This window comes from Chiloscyllium punctatum, chromosome 3, assembly GCF_047496795.1.
Source record: "Chiloscyllium punctatum isolate Juve2018m chromosome 3, sChiPun1.3, whole genome shotgun sequence".
NCBI lineage: Eukaryota > Metazoa > Chordata > Chondrichthyes > Orectolobiformes > Hemiscylliidae > Chiloscyllium > Chiloscyllium punctatum.
The window spans coordinates 120839660-120866187 of record NC_092741.1 but is presented as its reverse complement, the minus strand read 5'-3'; the positions used below and the strand labels follow the sequence as shown (position 1 = coordinate 120866187).

At 43.1% G+C, this 26528-nt stretch overlaps 1 protein-coding gene across 10 annotated transcripts in view; it reads left to right on the top strand.

Annotated features, from left to right (window-relative positions):
• sipa1l2 (signal induced proliferation associated 1 like 2) overlaps window positions 1-26528 on the top strand; it is a 682609-nt gene that overhangs the window by 615843 nt on the left and 40238 nt on the right. For all 10 annotated transcript variants that reach the window (XM_072559738.1, XM_072559717.1, XM_072559727.1 and 7 more), the window contains one exon: window positions 19842-19965. In XM_072559738.1, coding sequence (XP_072415839.1) covers window positions 19842-19965 — 124 coding nt within the window. The remainder of the gene's footprint in view (window positions 1-19841; window positions 19966-26528) is intronic.

Genomic DNA, 26528 nt, shown 5'->3' with positions numbered 1-26528 from the left:
CCAAAATGCACCACCTCACATTTATCTAGATTAAACTCTATCTGTTATTACTCAGCCCATTGGCCCATCTGATCAAGGTCCCGTTGTGGTTCTAAGATAACCTGCTTCGCTGTCCACTACAGCACCAATTCCTAGACTCTCACTGCTTAAATATATTCTGCTTCTGTTTCTCCTGCCAAGGCGGATAACCTCGTATTTCGCCACATTTTGGTCTGTTTACCAACTTTTGTCCAGTCACTTAGTCGTTGCAAATTCCCTTGAAGTGTCTTTCCATACTTCTCACAACTCTCACTCCCACCTAGATTTGCATCTGCAAATTTGAAAATCTAACATTTAAACCCCACATCCAAATCATTAATATAAAATGTGAATAGCTGGGACTGAAGCACTAATCATTGTGGTATCTCACCAGTCATAGCTTGCCAACCTCCAAATCGTGCATTCATTCCTACTTTTTATTTGTTCCCGTCCATGCCAGTATATTCCCACTAATCCCATATGCCGTAATCTTGTTTGTTGACCTTGAGAGTCAGTTTATCAAAATCCTTCTGAAAAATCTGTATATAGCACATCCAATGCTTCCTTCTCATCAATTCTGCTAGTTTTATTCTCAGAAAACTCCAACAGGTTTGTGAAAGATGATTTTCTTTTTGTGAATCCATGACAACTCTGCCCAGTTCTTCTATTATTTTTGAAATGTTCTACTAGCACATCCTTAATTAGAAGAGTCTAGCATTTTTTCTATGACAGATATTAGTCTAATAGATCTGTACTTCCCTATTTCACATACTTGCTGCTTTCTTAAACAGTGAGTTTATATTTGGAACTTGCCAATCTATGCGGCAACTTCTTTCAATACTTTGGGATGCTGATCATCAGGTCCAGTGGATTTATATACTCTAGTCGCATTAATTTCTCTCGTGCTACTTCTTTCATTAATATTAATATATTGCCATTCTTCATTTATACTGGGTCCTGGATGTTCTGTGATTTCTGGGAGATTTTTAGTATTTTTGTCTATGAAGATAAACACAAATTATTTGTAAGAATTTTCTGCTTTCTCCTTATTCCACATTGTAGATTCTCTTGACTCTGCTTGCAGTGAGCCAACATGGTTTTGTCAAAGCAAAATCATATTTTACTAATTTATGGAAGTTTTTGAAGAAGTAACTTGGGCTGTGGCTAAAGGGGAACTGATGGATTTATTTATGTGTAGATTTCCAGAAGGCATTTGATAAGGTGCCACATCAAAGATTATTGTAGGAAATAAATGCTAATGGTGTTGGCAATAGATATGCTATTGATATTGGCATGAGCATAAAAATTGGCTGGCTAAAGTGGAAGCAGAAGGTAGGAATAAATAGGGACTTTTTCAGGCTGACGGAATGTTATGAGTGGTATACCACTCCGTTGGTGCTGGGACTTGAGCTTTGACAATTTTTACAATAGTTTGGATGAAGAGATGGTGGGGTAGCTAAATTTGATGGTGACACATAGGTAGAAAAGTGAGTCGTGAAGAGGATATGAGCATGCAAAGGGACATAGGTAGGTTAGTGAGTGGGCAATGATTTGGAAAATGGAATATAATGTGGGAAACAGTAAAATTGTCCCATTTTGGTAGAAGGAATAAAAAGCATTTTATATAAATGATTTGAGAGGTTGCAGAGCTCTGATAGATCTGGGTATCCTGGTGCATGAATCACAAAAGGTTAGGATGCAGGTACAGCAAGTAATCAGGAAATTTAATAAAATATTGTATGTTATTGTGAGGAGAATTGAATGAGAGAGTGAGGACATTATGTTTCAGTTGTACCGGGCACTGATGAGATCACCTCTAGACTACTGTTTTTTCTTTTAACCTGGCAACCATGCTTATGGAAGGATGTTAATGTATTGAAAGCAGTTCAGAGAAGATTTTCTGTACTAATGTCTAGAATGAGAAGATTTCCTTATGAAGAGAGGCTATGTAGCCTAGGTCTGTATTGTCTGGAGTTCAGTGGAATCAGAGGTGACTTAATTAAAACACAACATCCTGAGAGGACTTACTAGCTGGATGTCAAAAGTAGGCTTCCTCTTGTGGGAGCATCTAGAACTTGGGATCATAGTTTAAAAATATGCGATTGCTTATTTAAGATAGAGATGAGGAAATACCTTTTCTCTCAGAGGTTGAAACTTTGAAATTCCCTTCCTCAAAAGGCAACGAATGCAGACTCTTTTAATGTTTTTGCAGCAGATAGAGTCTTGATTACCAAGGAGATGAAAGATTGTTGGGGGGATGCAGGAATGTACAGTTGAGGTTAAAATTCAATCAGCCATGATCTTATTGAATCAACCAGTGGCAGAGAAGGCCCAAAGAACTGAGCGACCGACTCTTGTTACTTGTTTATATGTTCACCCAAAATGTGAGTTTACATTATGAGCAGACCTATACACACATAAGTCTGAATACAAAATCCTCATGCATTACACTGCACAGAAAGAAATGATACTAGACAGGATACTAAAAGAGATAGAGGAAGAAATAGCAAGTGTACTCGTGTTAATTTTCCAAACTTTGCTGGATTCTGGGGCAGTTCAGCAGACTGGAAAACAGCAAATGTGACACCACTGTTTAAAAAGGGAGGTAGACAAAAGATGGGGAATTATAGACTAGTCAACTTAACTTCTGCAGTGGGGAAGATGCTTGAGTCTATTATCAAGGAAGAAATAGCAAGGCATCTCGATAGAAGTTGTCCCATTGGGCAGACGCAGCATGGATTCATGAAGGGCAGGTCATGCTTAACTAATCTTTTGGAATTCTGTGAAGACATTATGAGCAAAGTCGACAATGGGGACCCCGTAGATGTGAAATACCTAGATTTCCAAAAGGCCTTCGACAAGGTCCCACACAAGAAGCTGCTGCATAAGATAAAGATGCATGGTGTTACGGGTAAAGTATTAGCATGGATAGAGGATTGGTTGGAAGCAAAGAGTGGGATAAATGAGTGCTATTCTGGGGTTGGCAATCAGTAACTAGTGGTGTGCCTCAGGGATCAGTGTTGTGACCACAATTATTCACAATTTATACAGATGATTTGGAGTTGGGGGACCAAACATAGTGTGTCAAAGTTTGCGTATGACACTAAGATGAGTGGCAGAACAAAGTGTGCAGAGGACTGTGAAACTTTGCAGAGGAACATGGATACTTTAAGTGAGTGGGCAAAAGTCTGGCAGATAGAATACAATGTTAATAAATGTGAAGTCTTCCATTTTGGTAGGAGTAACAGTAAAAAGGACTATTACTTGAATGGTAAAACGCTGCAGCATGCTGCTATGCAGATGGACCTGGGTGTCCTTGAGCCTGAATCACAGAGTGTGGTCTGCAGGTACAACAAGTAATTAGAAAAGCAAATGGAATTCTGTCCTTCATTGCTAAAGGGATTAAGTTTAAAAGCAGGGAGGTTATGTTGCAGCTGTATAGGGTGATGGTGAGGCCACACTTGGAGTACTGCGTGCAGTTTTGGTCTCCTTACTTGAAGAGGGGGTACTGGCATAGAGGGGATGCAGAAGAGGTTCACTAGATTGATTCAGGATTTGAGGGATTTGACTTAAGAGGAGAGACCAAGTAGACTAGGATTATATTGGAATTCAGAAGAATGGGGGCGGTTCTTATAGAAATAAATAAAATCATGAAGAGAATAGATAAGGTAGACATAGAGAGGATGTTTCCACTGCTGGGCGAAGCTAGGTCAAGAAGGCAGAGCCTCAAAATTAGGAGGGGGGCAGCTTTAGGACCGAATTGAGAAGGAACTTGTTCACCCAGAGGGTTGTCTGCCCAATGAAGTAGTTGATGCTACTTCAGTAAATGTTTTTAGCTAAGATTTTATTTTGAACACTTAAGGAATTAATGAGAGGGCAGGTAAGTAGAGCTGAGTCCATGAAAAGATCAGCCATGACCTTATTGAATAGCAGAGCAAGCTTGAAGGGTCAGGTGACCTACTCCTCCGAGTTTTTATGTTCTTATGATTAATCACAAAATTCAAGCAAACTGAAACTGTAGTGATTACAATGTGGTCAGCCAGATGGACCTCCTAGAATATGATTTCCCTGATTGGAGCTGTAACTCTGGTCCAATCAGGAAGCCTGTGCTGGCAGATAAAAGCAGGAATGTCAGACATCCTGTTACTCTGACAGCTGGCTCTGAGGGAGCTGGAGTTGATAAAGTGTGGAGCTAGAGAAAGCACAGCAGATCAAGTGGCATCAGAGGAGCAGGGGAGTCAACATTTCAGGTCAGGACCTTTCATCAGGACTGTGGGAGCTGGGTCAATGTCAAGGACTTTCCACATGTAAATAAAGGATGACTTGGTGATGGGATACCAGCCTCTGTGGAGTTTGCAGTGGTGATGAGAGTAAAGCACACTCCGGAAGAAATTTACTCACAATAATTGTCTTTGAGTTGGAGTAAACATTTCTGGTATCTTGCCGTTATTTGGGAAGCTTGACTTGTTCAATCCTGTCATGAAAGACTGGGCCCAGTATGTGAAAATACTGCATCGTTTTTCTGGGCATATGACATTGGTGCAGATGAAAAGCAACAAGTAATTCTCCTGACAGCTTGTGGAACTGCAACTTTTTCTCTTATTAGGAGCCTAACTCTCCCTGAGGCATCAGATAGTAAAACATTTCAAGAGTTGACAGATTTAATTAAGGAATATTATGACTCCAAGCCACCTCTAACCCTGAGTCGCTATTTGTTTTACTAAGCAATTCGAGAACCAAGGATTTTTGATTGATTAACATGACTGTCAGATGAATGTGATTATGGTTTAACCCTTAATGAGATGCTGAGACACCGTTTGGTGTGTGGGATTAATGTTGTAACCATGCAACAGTGTCTAATAGCTGAAGCCCAACTGGACTTCAAATAGGCACTACAACTGGCTTTCTCATTGGAAAATGCAGCAAGTGGAGTGTATGTGTTGCAGGATATTCCAATGGAAGTGGGAACCCTTGCCAGGCCAGCTGAATTTGGGGGAGGTAAAAACAATGACTGCAGATGCTGGAAACCAGATTCTGGATTAGTGGTGCTGGAAGAGCATAGCAGTTCAGGCAGCATCCAAGTAGCTTCGAAATCGACGTTTCGGCCAAAAGCCCTTCATCAGGAATAAAGGCAGTCAGCCTGAAGCGTGGAGAGATAAGCGAGAGGACACCACTTGAGTGAAGGCAATTGCATAGCCTCACTCAGGACATGTCCTGAACAGAGGGACTCGAGGTTAGCCCACAGCAAAACCCCAAAACAAAGCCAAGCTTCAGCTTGGTTAAAATTCCTTTGAGATCCAGGCCACAAAGCCAATGTAGTTGCTGCCGGTATGTGTACTCAAAACAGCAAAACAGTCTCACAAGATCTAAATTGAGTAAAAGAACTCATAGGCCAGTATCCAGAAGAGTGCACACCCTGGCAAGTCTACCTACTACTTTGGAACAGTCATTTTGCTTTTCAAATTCCAAACAGAATCAAAATAAACGTCTGATGAAATGGTCACCCAGTTCTAGTGGAGGTTGTTACTGGTACAGCCATTTCAATAATTGCAGAACCAGTCTTTCACAAAATTCACTCTGCACTCCAACCCTTAGGTTTGCCCATCTTCACACCCACTCTGGGGCAGCTGGACTGAACACCAACAGTAAGACTGCTGCTGCTGCGCACGCACGCACACAAATTTTTCTGCAACCTTTTGACACGTTCCACCTTTGCCCTGTACAGGACAATGTTGGAGAGATTATCTGGGGAAGGGGAGGTTTAGGCTACACCCTTGTGTAGAACCCCAGGGAAAGTGTGGGGAAAGAAAGGTGCCATACCCCTCATTTTTTAATAAACCTCTATAAGGTCATCCCTCTATCTCCTACAATCCAGTGAAAAATATTCCAGCCGAGTCAGCCTCTTTTTATACCTCAAGCCCTGTATTCCCAGGACCATCCTGGCAAATCTTTTCCGAGCATTCTCCAGTTTAATAATGTCATTGCTACAACAATTGGACACAGGACCCGAAGAGGCCTCAGTAGCATCCTGTACAACTTTAACATGACATCCCAATTGTTATATTCAAAGGTCTTAGCAAACACTTTCTTAACCACTCTGTCTACATGTGATACAAACTTCAACAAAGTATGCACCTGAATCCCTAGGTCTCTGTTCTACAACACTACCAAAGGCTCTACATTTCATTGTACAAGTCCTGCACTTGTTCGTTTTACCAAAGTACATGTTGACCAGGGAGTAATTCCCTGACACAGTGCCATTTTGCCATTGGGCAAAAATAGAGGCAGAAATCAGAAGCCTGGAAGTGAAGGAATCATACAGCCAGTCCAGTTTATGGAATGGGCAGCACTGGTCAAACCAATTGTGAAGCCCGACGGGTTGGTTCGCCTTGTGGGGATTTTAAACAAATAGTAAACTGCTTTTCACATCTTTATAAATACCCAATCTTTCTCACAGAAGTCTTATATGTAAAGCTGGCAGGAGGACTGTCCTTTATGAAGCAGGACATGAGCCATGCACTTGCAGTTGTGGTTAGATAAGGACTTGTTTTATTCACTCATGGGATGTGGGCATCTCTGGCTAGCACAGCTTTATTGCCCATCCCAAATTGTCCAGAGGGCAGTTAGGAGTCAACCACATTACACTGGGTGTGGAGTAACATGTAGGCCAAACCAGATAAGAATGGCAGTTTCCTTCCCTCAAGAATATTAGTGAACCAGATAGGTTTTCCCAATAATCGACAGTGGATTCACAGTCATCATTGGACTCTTAATTGAATTCACATTCCACTATCTGCCATGGTGCGATTTGAACCCAGGTCCCCAGAACATTAGCTGAGTTTCTGGATTAATAGTCTCGCAATAATACCACGAGGCCGTTGCTTCTCTGAATCCCAGTACTATGCTGCAATTAATACTCACGGATCTATACGATTGTTCCAGACTGCTATTTGGGGTATTATCAGCCTGTGAAATTCTTAGGACAATAGAGAACATTTTTCAAGGTCTACCCAAGGTTGCCATTTATTTAGATGGCATGCTAATAATTGAGAAGACCAATGAAGAGCACTTAGACAACTTGGACACAGTGCTTAGTTTTTTTTCCCACGCGAGCTTATGCCTTAGAAAATAAAAATGTGTATTCCAGGCACCCCAAGTGACCTACTTGGGCGACAGCATCAACCAGACTGGGTTACACCCATTGGAAGATAAAATGAGGCAATCAAAGGTGCCTCGGCTCCCCCATCTGTATTGGGGCTTGGGTCTTTCCTTGGGCTGGTGAATTATTATGCAAAGTTCATACATAACCTGGTCTCCATCTTGGCACCTTTGCATCAACTCTTAAAAAAGGGTCAGCCTTAGAAGTGGTCACATAGCCAGCCAAACTAAAGAAACAGCTGTCATCCTCTAAGATGTTGGTACACTATGTTCCCAAGCAAGATCTGATGTTGACATGCGACACCCCTCTGTACAGCATCAGGCTAGTATTAGCTCATAGGTAGCCCAATGGAAAGAAACACCCAATAGCATATGCATCCAGAACTTTGGCTAATGCAGAGTGTAAATGTGACCAAATAGAGAAGGAAGGTTTCACAATCATATTTGGATCAGGAAGTTCCACCAATACCTTTACACTCGTAATTTTGTAGTAATATTGGACCACAAACCACTGCGAGGTCTACTTAAAGAGGTCAAGGCAGTGCCACCCAGAGCTCCAGGCAGTTTTCAGCAGTGGGCTTTAATACTAAGTGCATATAATACAAGTTAGAACACTGTCCAAGAGGTCAAGTAGCGAATGTGACTGCATTGAGCTTTTCCCCCAACTGGCAGAAACACCACCAGTAGTATCGCCACTGGAGAGTTTACCATGGTTTTAAATTTTCGGGAGACACGTCCAGTCACAACTGACAATATCAGACTTTGGACGCAGAAAGATCTGGTCCTGGCAAAACTGAAACAGCTGGTGATGATGGGAGAAACCAAAGGACCGTCACAACCAGAACTGAAACCTTTTTGGATCCAGAGAGACTAGCTCACAGTAGAGGATGGTTTCATATGGGGAGCAAAAGTGATTGTTCAGAGCAAACATCGCTGCCAGATACTGACACAATTCCACCAGGATCATCCAGCAGTTCCAGAAATAAAGATATTGATGAGAGGTTATCTCTGGTGGCTAGGATTAGTTACAAACAAAGCCACAAGGTGGGGAGATGCCTACAGTGCCAATAAAGACAAAGATTACTGTCAGCAACTCCTCACCATTGATGGGAATGGCCAAGTAAACCCTGGACTCAATTATACGTCAGATATGCAAATCCTTTCATGGACTCAATGTTCTTCATCATTGTGGACACCCACTGAAAGTAGCTGGATGTGAATAGAGTTCATTCACTAAACACTGAGACAACAATATAAAAGCAGAATTCATCTTTTGCAACACACAGACTCCCAGATGTTTTGGTCACAGCTAACAGGTCATTGTTTACCAGCAGGGAATTTGAGTATTCCCTAAAGTTGGAAGGCATTTGACATGTAAGGACAGTTCCATATTATCCATCATCCAATGATCTGGCAGAAAGAGCAGTCCAGTCTTTCAAGTTAGCCTTAAATAAACCGCCTACGGCTTCACCAGATACCAAACGTCTTTGGTTTCTGTTTGATTATCAGACCACCCCTCACGCAACTATAGAGATAGCTGCAGCAGAGTTGCTAATGAGAAGAAGACTCTGTACCAGGTTAAATCTGATCTTCCTGGACTAGTTGGGGAAGCAGGGAGAGATGAAATAGCATCAGGAATGCCAGACACAAGAAAGACTCTGCTAAGTGAGAAAGAAAGTTTATTTCAGGGAGCAAAGTTTGGTGAAGGAACCACAGAACCCTGTGTGGGGAAGAGGCATTGCCAACATGAGGTCAAGTCTAGTGACGTATAAAGTTTGGGTAGGCGCAACGATCCTGAGCAAGCACATGGACCATATGAAAGATGCAAACTCGCAAATAGTTGGGGAGCAAAATGTGCCCAGCAAGGCTGTCAGAATTTGTGGGTTATCCCTCTACCTCGAGCAATGAATAGACCTCGGAAACTGAGATAGACATGGTGAATGTCACCACCTTGACATCTTTGCCACCTAAAAAAAGAGAATGATTTTCTTCTGAGACACTCCAGACACAAGAGGCGAGCTGTTGTGTGTTACATACCGCCTGTATCCAAGGCAAAGTCAGAGTAACCAGAACTAGTGCAAAAATTCCCCAGGAGGATCTATCCAAAAAAAAAGAACCAGCTTATGTACTTGGACTCCGAGAGGGGGGGATGTAGTGATTGTAATGAGGTCGTTCAGGTGGACCTCAGAGTATGAGTTCCCTGATTGGGGCTGTTAACCTGGTTCAATCAGGGTGCTCTGGCTGACAGATACCATAAGACATAGTGGAAGTAAGGCCATTCAGCCCATCGAGTCCACTCTGCCATTTAATCATGGCTGATGGGCATTTCAACTCCACTTACCCCATTCTCCCCATTGCCCTTAATTCCTTGTGATATCAAGAATTTATCAATCTCTGCCTTGAAGACATTTAGCGTCCCGGCCTCCACTGCACTCCGCGGCAACGAATTCCACAGGCCCACCACTCTCTGGCTGAAGAAATGTCTCCACATTTCTGTTCTGAATTGACCCCCTCTAATTCTAAGGCTCTGCCCATGGGTCCTAGTCTCCCCGCCTAACAGAAACAATTTCTTAGCGTCCACCCTTTCCAAGCCATGTATTATCTTGTAAGTTTCATTAAAATCCCCTTAATCTTCTAAACTCCAATGAGTACAATCCCAGGATCCCCAGCCGTTCCTTGTATGTAAGACCTACCATTCCAAGGATCATCCGTGTGAATCTCCGCTGGACACGCTCCAGTGCCAGTATGTCCCTCCAGAGATGTGGGGCCCAAAACTGGACACAGTACTCCAAATGGGGCCTAACCAGAGCTTTATAAAGTCTCAGTAGCACATTGCTGCTTTTATATTCCAACCCTCTTGAGATAAATGACAACATTGCATTCGCTTTCTTAATCACTGATTCAACCTGCATGTTGACCTTTAGAGAAACCTCGACTAGCACTCCCAGATCCCTTTGTACTTTGGCTTTATGAATTTTCTCACCGTTTAGAAAGTAGTCCATGCTTGTATTCTTTTTTCCAAAATGCAAGACCTCGCATTTGCTCACATTGAACTTCATCAGCCATTTCCTGGACCACTCTCCCAAACTGTCTGGATCCTTCTGCAGCCTCCCCACTTCCTCAGTACTACCTGCCTGTCCACCTATCTTCGTATCATCGGCAAACTTCGCTAGAATGCCCCTAGTCCCTTCATCCAGATCATTAATATATAACGTGAACAACTGCGGCCCCAACACTGAACCCTGTGAGACACCGCTTGTCACCGGCTGCCATTCTGAAAAAGAACCTCTTATCCTAACTCTCTGCCTTCTGTCAGACAGCCAACCCTCAATCCATGCCAGTAGCTCACCTCGAACACCATGGGCCCTCACCTTACTCAACAGCCTCCCTTGTGGCACCTTATCAAAGGCCTTTTGGAAGTCTAGATAGACCACATCCACTGGGTTTCCCTGGTCTAACCTACTTGTCACCTCTTCAAAGAATTCTAACAGGTTTGTCAGGTACGACCTCCCCTTACTAAATCCATGTTGACTTGTTCTAATCCGACCCTGCTCTTCCAAGAATTTAGAAACCTCATCCTTAACGATGGGTTCTAGAATTTTACCAACAACCAAGGTTAGGCTAATTGGCCCATAATTTTCCATCTTTTGTCTTGATCCTTTCTTGAACAATGGGGTTACAACAGCGGTCTTCCCATCATCCGGGACTTTCCCTGACTCCAGTGACTTTTGAAAGATCTCAACCAATACCTCCACTATTTCCTCAGCCACCTCCCTCAGAACTCTAGGATGTAGCCCATCGGGGCCAGGAGATTTATCAATTTTAAGACCTTTTAGCTTTTCTAGCACTATCTCTTTTGTAATGGCAACCATACTCAACTCAGTCCCTTGACTCCCTTTAATTGTTGGGATATTACTCATGTCTTCCACTGTGAAGACTGACGCAAAGTACTTATTAAGTTCTCCAGCTATATCCTTATCTCCCATCACTAGCCTTCCAGCATCAGTTTGAAGTGGCCTGATGTCTACTTTTGCCTGTCGTTTGTTTCTAATGTACTGAAAGAAACTTTTACTATCATTTCTAATATTACTGGCTAGCCTACCTTCATATTTGATCCTCTCCTTCCTTATTTCTCTCTTTGTTATCCTCTGTTTGTATTTGTAGCCTTCCCAATCTTCTGATTTCCCAGTGCTCTTGGCCACTTTATAGGATCTCTCTTTTTCTTTAATACATTTCCTGACTTCCTTTGTCAGCCATGTCTGTCTAATCCCTCCCCAGATAATCTTTCTTTTCTTGGGGATGAACCTCTGTACAGTGTCCTCAATTATACCCACAAACTCCTGCCATTTTTTTCTCTACTGTCTTCCCTGCTAGGTTCTGCTTCCAGTCTATTTTCGTCAGTTCCTCTCTCATGCCCTCATAATTACCTTTGTTTAACTGTAACACCATTACATCCGATTTTACCTTCTCTCTTTCAAACTCCAGACTGAACTCTACCATATTATGATCGCTGCTTCCTAATTGTTCCCTTCCTTTAAGATCTTTTATAAAATCTGGTTCATTCCATAGCACTAGGTCCAAAGTAGCCTGCTCCCTTGTGGGCTCCATGACAAGCTGTTCCAAAAATCCATCCTGTAAGCATTCCAAGAATTCCCTTTCTTTGGATCCACTGGCAACATTATTTACTCAGTCCATCTGCATATTGAAGTCCCCCATGATCACCGTGACCTTGCCTTTCTGACATGCCTTCTCTGTTTCCCAGTACATGTTGCTCCTCTGGTCCTGACCACTGTTAGGAGGTCTGTACATAACTCCCATTATGGTTTTTTTGCCATTGTGGTTCCTCAATTCCACCCACACAGACTCCACATCATCCAACCCTATGTCATTCAGTGCCATAGATTTAATTTTGTTCTTAACTAACAAGGCCACCCCTCCCCCTCTGCCCACCTCCCTGTCTTTTCGATAAGTTGTAAATCCTTGGATGTTAACTGCCAGTCCTGAACCCCCTGCAACCATGTCTCTGTGATGCATACCACATCATAATCATTCATGATGATCTGTGCCGTTAGTTCATCTACTTTGTTACGAATGCTACAAGCATTCAGGTAAAGTGCCTTAATGCTAACATTCTTATCATTAGAGATATTGGAAGTCATAAGATGTCCTAAGTTATCCTTTCTTTTTGTTGCATTCCTAATCTGCCTCAAGGTTAAATCCACCTGCAGACATGCTATCGTCCTGCTTATCTTTCCATTTAACTCCATACTCCCTGTCGCTTTCACTTTCCCTTCCCCGCAACTCAGAAGTCCGACTGACCACCCTATTTACCCTCTTCGCTAGAACATTGGTACCAGATCGGTTCAGGTGGAGATCGTCCCAACGGTACAGATCCCCCGGTTCCAAAACTGATGCCAATGCCCCAATCCCTTTGCCACGTGTTTACTTCCCTAATTTTCTTATCCCTATGCCAATTGGCTCGTGGCTTGGGCAGTAATCCGGAGATTATGACCCTTGAGGACCTGTACTTCAATTTCCTTCCTCGTGCTTGATACTCCCCAAACAGATCCTCCACCCTAGCTTTGCCTATGTTGTTAGTCCCAACGTGGACCACAACAATTGGATCCTCCCCCTCCTGCTCCAATATCCTTTCAAGCCGGTCGGAGATGTCCCGCACCTTGGCACTGGAGAGGCAACACACCATGCGAGACTCCTGATCCGGCTTGCATAGGATACTATCTGGATTAGTGGTGCTGGAAGAACACAGCAGTTCAGGCAGCATCCAAGGAGCAGCAAAATCAACGTTTTGGGCAAAAGCCCTTCATCAGGAATAAAGGCAGAGAGCCTGAAGCGTGGAGAGATACTTCCAGCTCAGCACTGTCCCCATGACTTGTCCAGACTTGTCCTCCCTGCCTATCTCCTTTTCCACCTATCCACTCCACCCTCTCCTCCCTGACCTATCACCTTCATCTCCTCCCCCACTCACCTATTGTAATCCCCTTCCCCCACCTCACCCTATTTCTAAACTTCCAGCTCAGCACTGTCCCCATGACTTGTCCTACCTGCCTATCTCCTTTGCCACCTACCCACTACAACCTTTCCTCCCTGACCTATCACCTTCATCCCCTCCCCCACTCACCTATTGTACTCTATGCTACTTTTTCCCCACCCCCCTGTAGCTTATCTCTCCACCCTTCAGGCTCACTGCCTTTATTCCTGATGAAGGGCTTTTGCCCGAAACGTCGATTTTGCTGCTCCTTGGATGCTGCCTGAACTGCTGTGCTCTTCCAGCACCACTAATCCAGAATCTGGTTTCCAGCATCTGCAGTCATTGTTTTTACCCCTAGGATACTGTCTGTCCCCCTAATTATAGAATCCCCTATCACAAGTACTTGTCTTTTTGCTCCCCCCTCTTGAATGGCCTTCTGCACCATGGTGCCGTGGTCAGCTGGTTCATCCTGTCCAGAGCCCTTTTCCTCATCCATACAAGGAGCAAGAATCTCAGACCTGTTGGACAAGGTCAAGGGCTGAGGCTCCTGCACTCCTGAACTCAAGTTCCCCCTGCCTGCCTCACTTACAGTCACACTCTGATGTCCCTGATCATTAACTGAATGTGCATTACTTATTCTCCCAGGTGTGACTGCCTCCTGAAACAAAGCGTCCAGGTAACTCTCCCCCTCCCCGATGTGCCGCAGTGTTTGAAGCTCAGATTCCAGATCATCAATTCTGATCCGGAGTTCTCCCAGCAACCAACACTTGCTGCAGATGTGGTCACTGCCATTCACAATGGGATCAGCCAGCTCCCACATCATACAGCTACAGCACATCACCTGCCCAGCCATCTCTGTTTAGTTTATTACTTTATTAATTTGTATAGGTTTGAGTTAAAATGCTTTCTGATACCTCTCTGCTATAGTCTTTTTCTAAAAACTAATTAATAGATAAACCATAAAAAGTAAATGTTTAACCATTCACTGATCAAGAAATAGAAAATCCTTACCTTAATAAACCAGAGTCCTATTTTTGGTTAGAGGAGATGGTGGGGGGAGTGGGAGACACAACACGTGTAGTGTCTCGGGTTCGGCCACTGCCCAGATATATTACCGGCAGTCCCCTGGTCGTCGCTCCTGCTTTTCCTACTTATTAACTAGGTTAGAGGAGGAGGGCAGGTGGGAGACACTACAGTAGTAGAGTCTCGGGTTTAGCCACCTTGCTGATATATATGGTCACTGCTTTCCTTCCCGGCTGCCCCTCTGGTCCACGTCACTTCCTCCACTGCTCCCGCTTCTTCTCCACTGCTGCTCGCACTTAAAATGGCCGTTGGCGTTGAAGGGTGAGTATTTATACTAACTGCTTACCTCCCCGGCTACCCCTCTGGTCCCAGTCACTTCCTCCGCTGCTCCCACTCCTTCTGTGAAAGAGAAAAACACCGCTGCCCGCTACCGGTAAGTAAGTTTAATAAAAACTGCCTTACCTTATCTGCAGTCTTCCGAGTTCGTCCTACCTCCGCTGCTGCTCACACTTAAACAGAAGTGTCAGACATGCTGTTCATGCTGAGTGCTGCGTCTGAGAGAATTAGATCAGTGCCAAGGACCTTCCACGTGGAAATAAAGAGTGACTTGGTGATCGGATACCGGCCTCTCTCGAGTTATTTCAGAAATCTTCTCTTATACAGTGCAATTAAATGCTACTTCTCAATTAATTTCTTGGAGATCATCCATTTGGACATAAAAAAGGATAGAACAGAGTATGTTCGAAATGATGGAAAAGTAGACACAGTGCAAGTTCAAAGAAAGTTGGGATGCATTGATCATTAAAATGATATGAAGAGGTCCAGAAAATAGTTTAGCTAGTGGAAATGTTACTGGTCCTGTATTGAGGAATAACATGTAAAGAGGTAGAGCTGTACAAGGTCTGAGTTAGACAACATCTGGAATACTGCCTCTGAAATTGCCTAGCAATCAGCTGAATTCAGTTAGGGATGGGCAGTTATTAATGGCAATAGCTATATCCCTTGAAACATAAAAGAAACAAAAAACTATTTCAGTTGGTTGAGGGAGTCAACAACGAAGGAGCATGGTCTAAAGGTTCAAGCTAGACCTCTCAAATGAAATTAGAAAACATTTTTATACTCAAAGGGGCATGGAAATTTGGAATTCTCTTCCATGAACAACAGTTCAGATTAGATAAGCACCCGGAGGAAATCCATGCAAACACGGGGAGAATGTGCAAACTCCACACAGACAGTCGCCCGAGGCTGGAATCGAACCTGTGTCTCTGGCGCTGTGAGGCCACCATGCTGCCCTAATGCAAGTACATTTTTAATTATAAATCTGAGATTGATAGCTTGTTTTTATCTGTAGTTGCTGACAGATAGAAGGTGAAAACTGAATTTGTGAAACAAAAACAGAAATTGTTGAAAAACCTCAGCAGGGCTGGCAGCATCTTTGGAGAGAAAGCAGAGTTAATGTTTCAGGTCTAGTGACCCTTCAAAACTGATTGTAGCTCGAAAAGGTTGGTATATATGCTGAAGATGAGGATGGAGAGGGAAAGAGTAAATAATAGATGTAATAGTGAGATAAAAGGACAGCAATTCGGCAGACCAAGGAATGGATAAAGGTCAGCGTGGAGAATCAATAGCTGCTAATGGGGACCATTAATGGATGACAGTGGGTTGGTTTTGGTCGTGACGTATGAGATGACAAGATCTGGTGTGTGAGGGTTAGGGTAAAGACATGGGAGCATGTGCTCAGGCTCTAAAATTATCAAACTCAATATTGAGTCCTGTATTTGGTTTCCTAAATGGAAAGTGAGGTATTGTTCTTGCAGTTTGCGCTGAGTTTCGTTGGAGCACTGCACAAGCCTGGGACAGAGATATTAGTCATGGACCACGAAGGTGGGTCAAATGGCAAGCAACAAAAAGCTCAGGATCATTTCTGCAGACAGAGAGTAGGTGTTCTGCAAAATAATTATCCAGTCTGTATTTTATCTCCCCAGTGTAGAGGCGACCACATTGTGAGCAGCAAATACAATAGAATGGATTGAGTGAAGTGCTCGTAAATTGCTGCTTCACCTGGAAGGTGTGCCTGGGGCCGTGCATAGTGAGGAAGGCAAAGTAAATGGGTAGATGTTACACGTGTGATTATAAAGGAATGTGCTGTGGGGTTGTAGGGCAGTATTGGGAGGAGTGGACCAAGGTGTCCCAGAGGGAACAGTCCTTGCAGAATGCTGAGCAGAGAAGTGAGGGAAATATGTGTCTGGTGGTGGCATCCAGCGAGAAGTGGCAGAAATGGCTGCTAATGATCCTTTGGATGTGGATGTGGGGCCCTATTGGATTTATGGGAGGAAAGAGAAGGGTTGAGGGCTGAAATGCAGGAGATGGGTCAGAAATGGCTGAGGGCTCTGTCAGCCATGGTGGTGCAGAATCCTCGGTGGAGAACATTTTGGAGGCCCCCTTGTCAATCTGGCATCATCAGAGCAGATGTGACGGAGATGAAAGAACTGAGAGAATGGAATAGGGTCTTTACAGAAAACAGAATGTGAGATTATATAGTCAAGGTAACTGTGGGAGTCACTGGGAGTGTAGTGACTAGTGCTCACCAGCCTGTCCCCAGAAATGAAAACAGATGTTGGGGAAGGGAAGGAAGGAGTCAGAGACGGACCAGCTAAAGGTGAGAGTGGGGTAGAAATTGGAAGTGAAGTTGATAAACTTCTCCAATTTCAGATGAGAGAGGGAAGCAGCACTGATGATGTCATCGATATACCAGAGAAAGAATTGTGGATGAAGCCTAGAGAAGGAATGTTCCAGATACCCCACAAAAAGACAGGCATAACTGGGACCCATGGCCAACCCTTGGACCTGAAGAAAGTGGGAGGGGTTAAAGGAGAAGTTGCTCAAAGTGAGGACTAGGCAAAGGATGGGGATGGTTCAGGCCTTCTTTCCAGGTAGAAGCATAGATCTCTGAAACCACCCTGATGGGGAATACATATGTAAAGGGGTTGCACGTCCATGATGAAGAGGCGATGGCTGAAGCCCGAGAACTGAAAATTTTGAAACTGGAAGTGTCAGAGGAATTGCATATATAAGCAGGAAGGGACTGGACAAGAGGAGAAAAAAATCAAATTGAGGTAGGAAGAGAGGTGTTCTGTGGGGCAGGAGCAAGCAGAAACAATGGGTCTGCCTGGGCAGTCCTGTTTGTGGATTTTGGAAAGGAAATTGAAGCGGGCTTTATGGGGCCTGGGGACTATGAGCTTGGAGGCAGTGGCGGAGAGATCACCAGATGACTGATATATGAAGTTAGGCTGCAAATCATATTTATTTAATTGAATGGTGAAAGAACAGACCAGACAGAATAAATGGCCTAGTTTTTTTTAATGTTTGTCGGCTAAGTAAAATACTTAAATTGTGCAGCTTTTTGTTCCTAGAATAAATGCCAACATCTGAAAGAAAGGATTCCGCTCTGATGCTGAAGAGTGAGAGGGTAATACATAATAAGTTGTGGAGTAGGGAAATGAAAGGACAATGACAGAGGTCTAGAAGTAAGAGAGGAAGGATGGAGCACAATGGGTGGTTTTGAGGACTATAGCAGGAAACAGTTGTAGATGGAGGATGGCAGCAAACAGTAAACTGGCTTGAAGGATATAGTCAGAGGATGTTGGAAAAGCATGGTGGACTGAGACCATGAATGGCTTGGAAACAAAGACCATGGATTTAAATTTGGGACATTGGTACTCTTTTCTACAATGTGGTGATGAAGTTTTGGGTAGAGGTTAGGCAGTATAGATTTTAAGTTATAGTTAGATCGATCACGAAGTTATAGAAGAGACCTCAGGAGGTCATTAGGGCAGCTATAGGAAAAAATCCAAGGGCTCAGAGGGGAGAATGTAGGAGACTATTTACAAGGTCAGTGCGAAGACTGTAGGGGAGTGGTTGGAAGGTCAGTGAAGTGAATATTTGAGGAATTCATCTCTTGAAGGCTCGTGTAATTTTTGACTATATTCCCCAGAGAATTCTTAAATTGTGTAGATTGATCTTTGAGTTCTCAAACTGAGACAGAAGGAATCTTCCAAAAACTAATCATTTTGGTGTAATTTTTTTAATGAATTCCATAACTTTTCTTTTAGACTGAGTTGCTGATCATATGATTTCATGGGTTGTGAAATAATAATTTCACCTGTTTGTGCCTTCTAATATGCAGAGCTAAATTACACTAACTCACTAATAAAATATCTATCAGCTTCTAGGCCAGTGCTTCCAAGCTATTTTCAGATACATGATTTTAACATAAAAATTAACACAATCCCAGACAACAAAATAAATTAATTTTACCTATGCCTTCAAGAAAAAGCCAAACCCAAAGAGACATTTTAGAAGCAACTACCTTTTAACTTCATCTTCACCACATCTTACAAACATACAAAGGACACAACACAAGTACCAGGTTCCCATTCATTGCAGCTACAAATCCATAACTGTCACCTCAGTGAGGTGAATTATGATGAGCAAATCTAAATCTTCAAAGCCTAAAAATTAAAATTGAAACAGCCCTTTCACAATAAATCAGCCTAATAGCCTTCATTATGGAATTACTTAATATTTTCATAGTACTTTGTAAAACATGTAATATGCAATGTAATTCACCTGAACTGTTCCAGTTTAAGGACCTTGACCAGGGAGCATCAGAATCATGGGTTAAGGGTCTTCAGGTAACTGATATTATTGATATTGCCCAGGTGGTTCCTCAACACCCAGGCTGATGAGGCTGGCCCAAACAGGCTGAAGATCACCGCTGAGATCATCATTGGAGCCGAAGTGAAGAGGCCACTGACTGAAGCCTTTGGCCTGGAGAGAGAAACTGAGATGAACAGGGCAAGGACAAAGCTGGATTCCACCTCTATGCTAGTGCATGGCGCAGTCTCAGAGGATGAGGAATTCACCACTGTTTGCTCTTTCTGTGACCTTCTGCTCTAGCTGTATTTAATCATTTATACTTATTACAACAGCTCAGGAATCTGTGGATGCCATAGGAAAAGTTAGTGAGCTGTTTCAATTTTAGTTTTAGGCCTTGACTCTTGAAGGTTTGGATTTGTTGTTCATCATTCACCTCACTGAGGTGACGAATGTGGGTTTATAGCTGCAGTGAATGTGAATCTGGTACTTGTGTTGTGGTCCTATGTATGTTTGTAAGATGTGGTGAAGATGAAGTTAAAAGGTGGTTGCTTCTAAAATGTCTCTTTGGATTTGGCTTTTTCTTGAAGGCCTAGGTAAGAACATCCTACTGTTTCAATTAAAAACAACAAATCAAAATGAATTTGTCTGTTATCACTGATGTGTGCAGACATGTGAACTCATAGTTAGCTTCTGGGTATAACTGTCAAAAAGCAAATGAGCTTTTGAGGGTTTGATGTCTATAGCTTTCCCTTGTAGCCGTTTTGTAAAAAACCTTCAGTCCTGGGAGTGATTTGAATTGAATACTTTGAGCACTTCATGAATGTCACTAACCTGCCTTTGGCAGTAACCGAATGAGGAGAAATAATGTTGCACATGAGGTACCTGCACGATTTCCTGACAAAACTGCCTGAACTGCTGTAGCCCCACAGCCTTTTCTTACTCCTTGCTTGCGAATGCTGCACTGTGGTAACTGTCTTCATTTCTCTATCCACAGATCAGAGAGTGACTTCCTTCTGCACACTGAATGATATGCGGTCAACACAGAGCATGGAGGGTTCTGAGGAACTCGGCCTACACATTGGCCAAGCAGACAGAAAGGATCATTCTGATGATACAGAGTATGTATAACTCGAGCTGTTCCAATAGCCTGGTTGTAAAGTGCACTCAGTATGGCTTCAAGTTCAATGAGCAAGTCTGTAGCATAATGGAGCCAAGAAATTATTCAAATAGTCCTTGAGGTTTAAACTACAAAGTCAAAAGGGTAAAGAGTTTAGCAACTTAGTCTTTGTTGCTCACAATTTATTTACCTGGTGTATGTCTATGAAATTAATATTCATATTAATTGTGCTCTGAAATCTGAATTTTTTTAAAAAATTATGATACTTGAGCACTCCCATTCCACGGCTATTGTTTTCAGCTCATATCTTCTGTCTTCAGTCAAGACTGCAATTCAGTTTATGCATCAATCTAGCAATGACTGCTGTATAGTTGTCAGTAGACGTTCACCTACCTTAAACCTGTTGGATTACAGCCACCGCTCTATTCACATTTCTCCTCTGAATATGTTGCACTGATTTACTGGTGAGAATGTACATTTTGGATTTGAAGGTTCGATGATGGTTTGTGAAACACTTCTTTTTATCCCTTATTGTATTTGAATGGACACACTGATGGATAAACTTCCTTTAGTCTTCACTGCTCGTCAGGGCATAATGTGATGTTTAAGTACTAAGGAAGAGCTGGTTTGCCTGTCTCAATGAGATTAATAAGATCTAGTTCCTAAGTTAACATTGTATGATGTAGTTTAAAGGTTAATTGCTCTTCAGAATTGAAGACAGAACCCTAGATCCTTTTACAGAAAAATCTGTTAAGAGCCTTCAGATGGTGTGTGTTTCCTCACTTTGCAAACGATTGACTTTGTTCTTTTTATGTTTTTTAAATGAAGTTCAGTAAGATATTCACATTCTAAAGTATGTGATGTCTGAAGCATGGCATAAAGCGTGTATAATGTTAGCAGATTAGACATGTTTTTGCTCACAATGAGTCACAGAATTTGCAGTTTTGTTGAAGTGCACTATATAAAGGACATTTTACTACCAGATCCACTTATATGAAGAAGATATTTCATTATATAATATGCATTTAGCATTTGTCTCCAGCTGTATCACTTTCACACCCCTCTTCTTTCTCACTCCTCTGTTGCAACTCCATTTCTCCTCCATAAAGTTTGAGATAAAATACTTAATCAGCTCTCGGCTTTTCAGTCCATTTAATTTTCAATTTACTTCTTTTGAGTGATTCCACCCATTTGACTACTAACATATTTATCTCTTGCCTATAAACCCTTATTGTGCCTAATCTTCTTCCTTATCCAAATAATCACTTCTATTTCTTTACTTATTATATCTTGCTTGGATCTTCCGATATAATTTTGTTGTATTTATTGAACACCTCTTTTGTATCAAATTCCTGCTCCAGTTCACGTCTTTGAGCTGGAAAAGCAGGGTAATGATAACAGACAAGTACCCTGTCTACTGCCCTCCCACCACAGTTAGTATTTGCTCAGCTTATGCACACCAATAAGTGCAATGAACAAACAAACTTATTCTACTTGGGTATCCAACAATGACCTAGCGCAACCTTAATTTGGTGGTCATTTTATTTTTAATCTGCCTTTAATAGCAAGGATTAATGCAGAAATTGCAGCTCCAGGTGGCTTGTGGTGTTCCAATTTCTTCCTCCTACTTCCATTAAAAAAGAATTTAGGAAAGCATTCGTCAGATTACTGTATCACTTGGGTATGATTGATCCATCACCCCACAACCCAAAAAAGTCAAATCAGGCATTTCTGTTCACCTGACCCCACTGTCGACTTACCAATTGTCTCAAGTGCAAAGATTGATAAAGTTCTTAGTCATGAACAGTTAGAACATTCTGAACACCTAGAAAGTATCCATTTTGAAGGCTGGCAAGCTACAACATAGTAAAGTCAACAGTTCTACTGCCATTTACTTTTCCTATCAGATGGCAGGGTTATCAGATAATGTGAACTTTATACTAGCCTCTCGTGTAGGCAGAACACAAGGCTTTTGCCAACCTAAAAGGTAGGGAGGAGGGACTTGGGGGAGGGGCGTTGGAAATGTGATAGGTGGAAGGAGGTCAAGGTGAGGGTGATAGGCCAGAGTGGGGTGGGGGCGGAGAGGTCAGGAAGAAGATTGCAGGTTATGAAGGTGGTGCTGAGTTCGAGGGATTTGACTGAGACAAGGTGGGGGGAGGGGAAATGAGGAAACTTGAGAAATCTGAGTTCATCCCTTGTGGTTGGAGGGTTTCTAGGCGGAAGATGAGGCGCTCTTCCTCCAACCGTCATGTTGCTATGGTCTGGCGATGGAGGAGTCCAAGGACCTGCATGTCCTTGGTGGAGTGGGAGGGGGAGTTGAAGTGTTGAGCCACGGGGTGGTTGGGTTGGTTGGTCCGGGTGTCCCAGAGGTGTTCTCTGAAACGTTCCGCAAGTAGGCGGCCTGTCTCCCCAATATAGAGGAGGCCACATCGGGTGCAGCGGATGCAATAAATGATGTGTGTGGAGGTGCAGGTGAATTTGTGGCGGATATGGAAGTATCCATTGGGGCCTTGGAGGGAAGTAAGGGGGGAGGTGTGGGCGCAAGTTTTGCATTTCTTGCGGTTGCAGGGGAAGGTGCCGGGAGTGGAGATTGGGTTGGTGGGGGGTGTGGACCTGATGGGGGAGTCACGGAGGGAGTGGTCTTTTCAGAACGCTGATAGGGGAGGGGAGGGAAATATATCCCTAGTGATGGGGTCCATTTGGAGGTGGCGGATGATACGCTGTATCTAGAGGTTGGTGGGGTGGTAGGTGAGGACCAGTGGGGTTCTGTCCTGGTGGCGGTTGGAGGGGCGGGGCTCAAGGGTGGAGGAGCGGGAAATGGAGGAGATGTAGTGGAGGGCATCGTCGACCACGTCTGGGAGGAAATTGCGGTCCTTGAAGAAGGAGGCCATCTGGGTTGTACGGTATTGGAACTGGTCCTCCTGGGAGCAGATACGGCAGAGACGAAGGAATTGGGAATATGGGAAGGCGTTTTAACAGGGGCAGGGTGGGAGGAGGTGTAGTCTAGGTAGCTGTGGGAGCCGGTCGGTTTATAGTAAATGTCCGTGTTGATTCTGTTGTCCAAGATAGAAGGGGAGGGAGAAGTCTGAGACGGTCCAGGTGAATTTGAGGTTGGGGTGGAAGGTGTTGGTAAAGTGGATGAACTGTTCAACCTCCTCATGGGAGTATGAGGCAACGCCGATACAGTCATCGATGGTCTGTGGTGATCTGCAGTGAGTTCTCATCAGGCCCATTTGAAACCTGGGCTAGTATGCTTCCCTTCATTGAGTTTCACCACCTTGAATTGCTACTTCAAATCAATTAGAACTGTGGGCAGTTAGAATGTTGCGACGCTGTACTGCTTTGGCAAGGGACTGGTCCTTAGGACCCCGAGCCTGTTTTGCAGTTAAATGTGGTTGTGACTGTCTGTATCTCTATTCATTTATCCAATTGACAACAATCTGTCTGTCTGTCTTAGAAACTACACTTGACTGAGCATCCATTTCCTTTTATAAGGAAAGGTAAGACATAGGAGCAGAAATAGCCATTCAACCCATCATTCTGTGAAATCATGACCGATTTGATAATCATCAAGTACACTTTTCTTGCGTTTTCCCTTGACCCCCTTACAGATTGGAAATCTGTGCATCTCAGCCTTGAATATGTTTGATGACTCAGCTTCAACAGCCCTCTTTCTGTAAAGTATTCCACAGATTCACAACCCTCAGAAGAAATTCCTTCTCATCTCTGTCTTAAATGTGCAACCCCTTATTCTGAGATTATGCTTGCTGGTCTGAGACTCTTCCACAATGGAAAACGTCCTTTCTGCATTTGCCCTGTCAGGTCCTCTTATTATCGGGAAAAGTGTTTCCATTGCCACTTGTGTGAACTATTGTCCTTCAAGGTAAAAAGTATAGATGTAGGCCTAAATTAGACTTTTGTATGGTTGATTGGGTAAGGGGGAAAGGCAGTGCTGGATGAGGTAGGTGGGGGAGGGGGGGTGGTGCAGGTGAAGTAGGCATGTGGAAGGTGATAGAGTCATCTGATCATTTTTATCATAGTCTCCTGAAACAGGTTTGCCCCCCAAATAGGAATTATTTCATTTAAAAGTGAAGTTCCACAAGTGAAAAATGCTCTGGTCCCAGTAAATAGTGTCATGTTTCATTCAAGCATGACATGAATTTATTTATTAGCGAATGGACTTGAACTACTGCGTTGAGTCTTATCATTTATGTTAGGCACTTAGAATGCATTTTTTCCATTGACTCCTGAAATAGTGCCAAGGGAACTTTTTATTTCCACCTGAGAGTTTCAATGACGCATACAAAATGTGGCCTCTTAAACAGCTTACCCTGTCTGTCATGTCCTCCACTTTCCTCTGCTCGTAAGAAAACAACTCCAGTCTATCCAATCCCCCTTTATAACTAAAACTCTCCAGCCTAGGCACCATCCTGGTAAATCTCCATCTGCACCCTTTCCAGTGCTATCACACTCCACCTATGATGTGGATTCCACACTGCACACAATGCTCTAGCTGTGGCCTAATCAGTATTTAATACCTGCTCTTCGACTCTGACCCCTCTGCTATTGAAGGCAGTTATCCCATATGTTGTTTAAACACTTTAACTACCTGTCCCAATACCTTAAGGAACTAGTGGACATGCACACCAAGGCTGCTGTGATCCTTGGTGCTTCTGAGGGCCCTAGCATTCATCATGCATTCACTTACCTTATTTTTCCTGCCCAAGTGCATCGCCAAACACTTAGACGGATTGAATTCCATTTGCCACTGATCAGCCCATCTCACCAGCCTGCATACATTCTCAGTAATCTGAGGCTATCCTCCTCACTATTTACCAGTTTTTGCATCACCCGCAAACCAACTGATAAACCCTCTGACATTCAGATCTAAATTGTTCAGATATATTAGTAATAGCAGGAGTCCCAACATTGAACCCTACTGGGCACAGGTTTCCAGTTACAAAAACACCCATTGACCATCACCCTCTGCTTCTGTCAGCTAGCCAATTGTCCTATGATTGCATGGGCTTTAACCATTGCTATTCGTCTCCCACGCAAAACCTTATCAAAAGCCTATCTAAGGTCTGAGTAAACTATGTCAAATGCAGTGCCCTCATTTAAACACCTGGTAACCTCATCATTAAATTCAATAAAGCTGGTCAGACATGACCCTTAAGAAAACCATGCTAACTAATTGGCTGTTGATTAATCCTTGCCTCTCCAAGTGCAAATTAATTTTGTCCCTCAGAATTGCTTCCAATAGTTTCCCCACTACTGATGTTAGATTGACTAGCCTGCAGTTTCCTGGGTTATCTCTTGCTTCCTTCTTGAATAACCATAACACATTGGTTGCTTTCAAATCTCAAGATCCAATAATTTATGTGCCTTTGTGTTCTGATTCCCACCTCCCATTAAAGGGAATAACTTCTCTGTCTACCGTAATAAATGGCTTAATTATTTTTAAGATCCTGATGAGATCATGCAATTATCTAAATGGAATATAAGCTAACTTTATCCAACCTGTCCTCAAAATTAAAATACTTAACGTTCTTCCCGTGTGTAAATCTGAATATAAAACTCTTGTTTCCTTCATTCAAGTCATTTGAAAAGCAGAGGTTACGCTAAAGATCCCTGGAGAATATCATTTGCCACTTCCAATCAGACAATGCTCTCATATGCCAAAGCGAAATACTGCAGATACAAAGAGCAAAGAAAACTTTCAACCCAGGAACAGGCCCTTCGGCCCTCCAAGCCTGTGCCAATCCAAATCCACTGTCTAAACCTATTGCCCGAATTCTAAGGATCTGTATCCCTCTGCTCCCCACCTACTCATGCATCTGCCCAGATGCACCTTAAATGAATCTACCGTGCCTGCCTCTACTACCTCTGCTGGCAACACATTCCAGGTAAAAACAAGGACTGCAGATGCTGGAAACAGAGTCTAGATTAGAGTGGTGCTGGAAAAGCACAGCAGGTCAGGCAGCATCCGAGGCGCAACACATTCCAGGTAACTACCACCCTCTGTGTAAACTACTTTCTGCGTGTATCCCCCTTAAACTTTTCTCATCTCACCTTGAACGCATGACCTCTCATTATTGAATCCCTGACTCTGGGAAAAAGCTTATCTCTATCCACCTTGTCTATACCCTTCATGATTTTGTAGACCTCAATCAGGTTCCCCCCTCAATCTTCTTTTTTCTAATGAAAACAATCCTAACCTACTCAATCTCTCTTCATAGCTAGCACCTTCCATACCAGGCAACATCCTCGTAAACCTTCTCTGTACCCTCTTCAAAGCGTCCACATCCTTTTGGTAATGTGGCGACCAGAACCATACACAGTATTCTCAATGTGGCCGAACCAAAGTCCTTGTACAATTTTAACATGACCTGCTAGCTCTTATACTCAATACCCCGTCCGATGAAGGCAAGCATACCAAATGTCTTCTTCACCACTCTATCTACCTGAACTCCCATATCTCTCTACTCATCAACTTTTCCCAAAGCTCTTCTGTTTACAGTATAGTTCGCTCTAGAATTAGACCTCCCAAAATGCATCACCTCA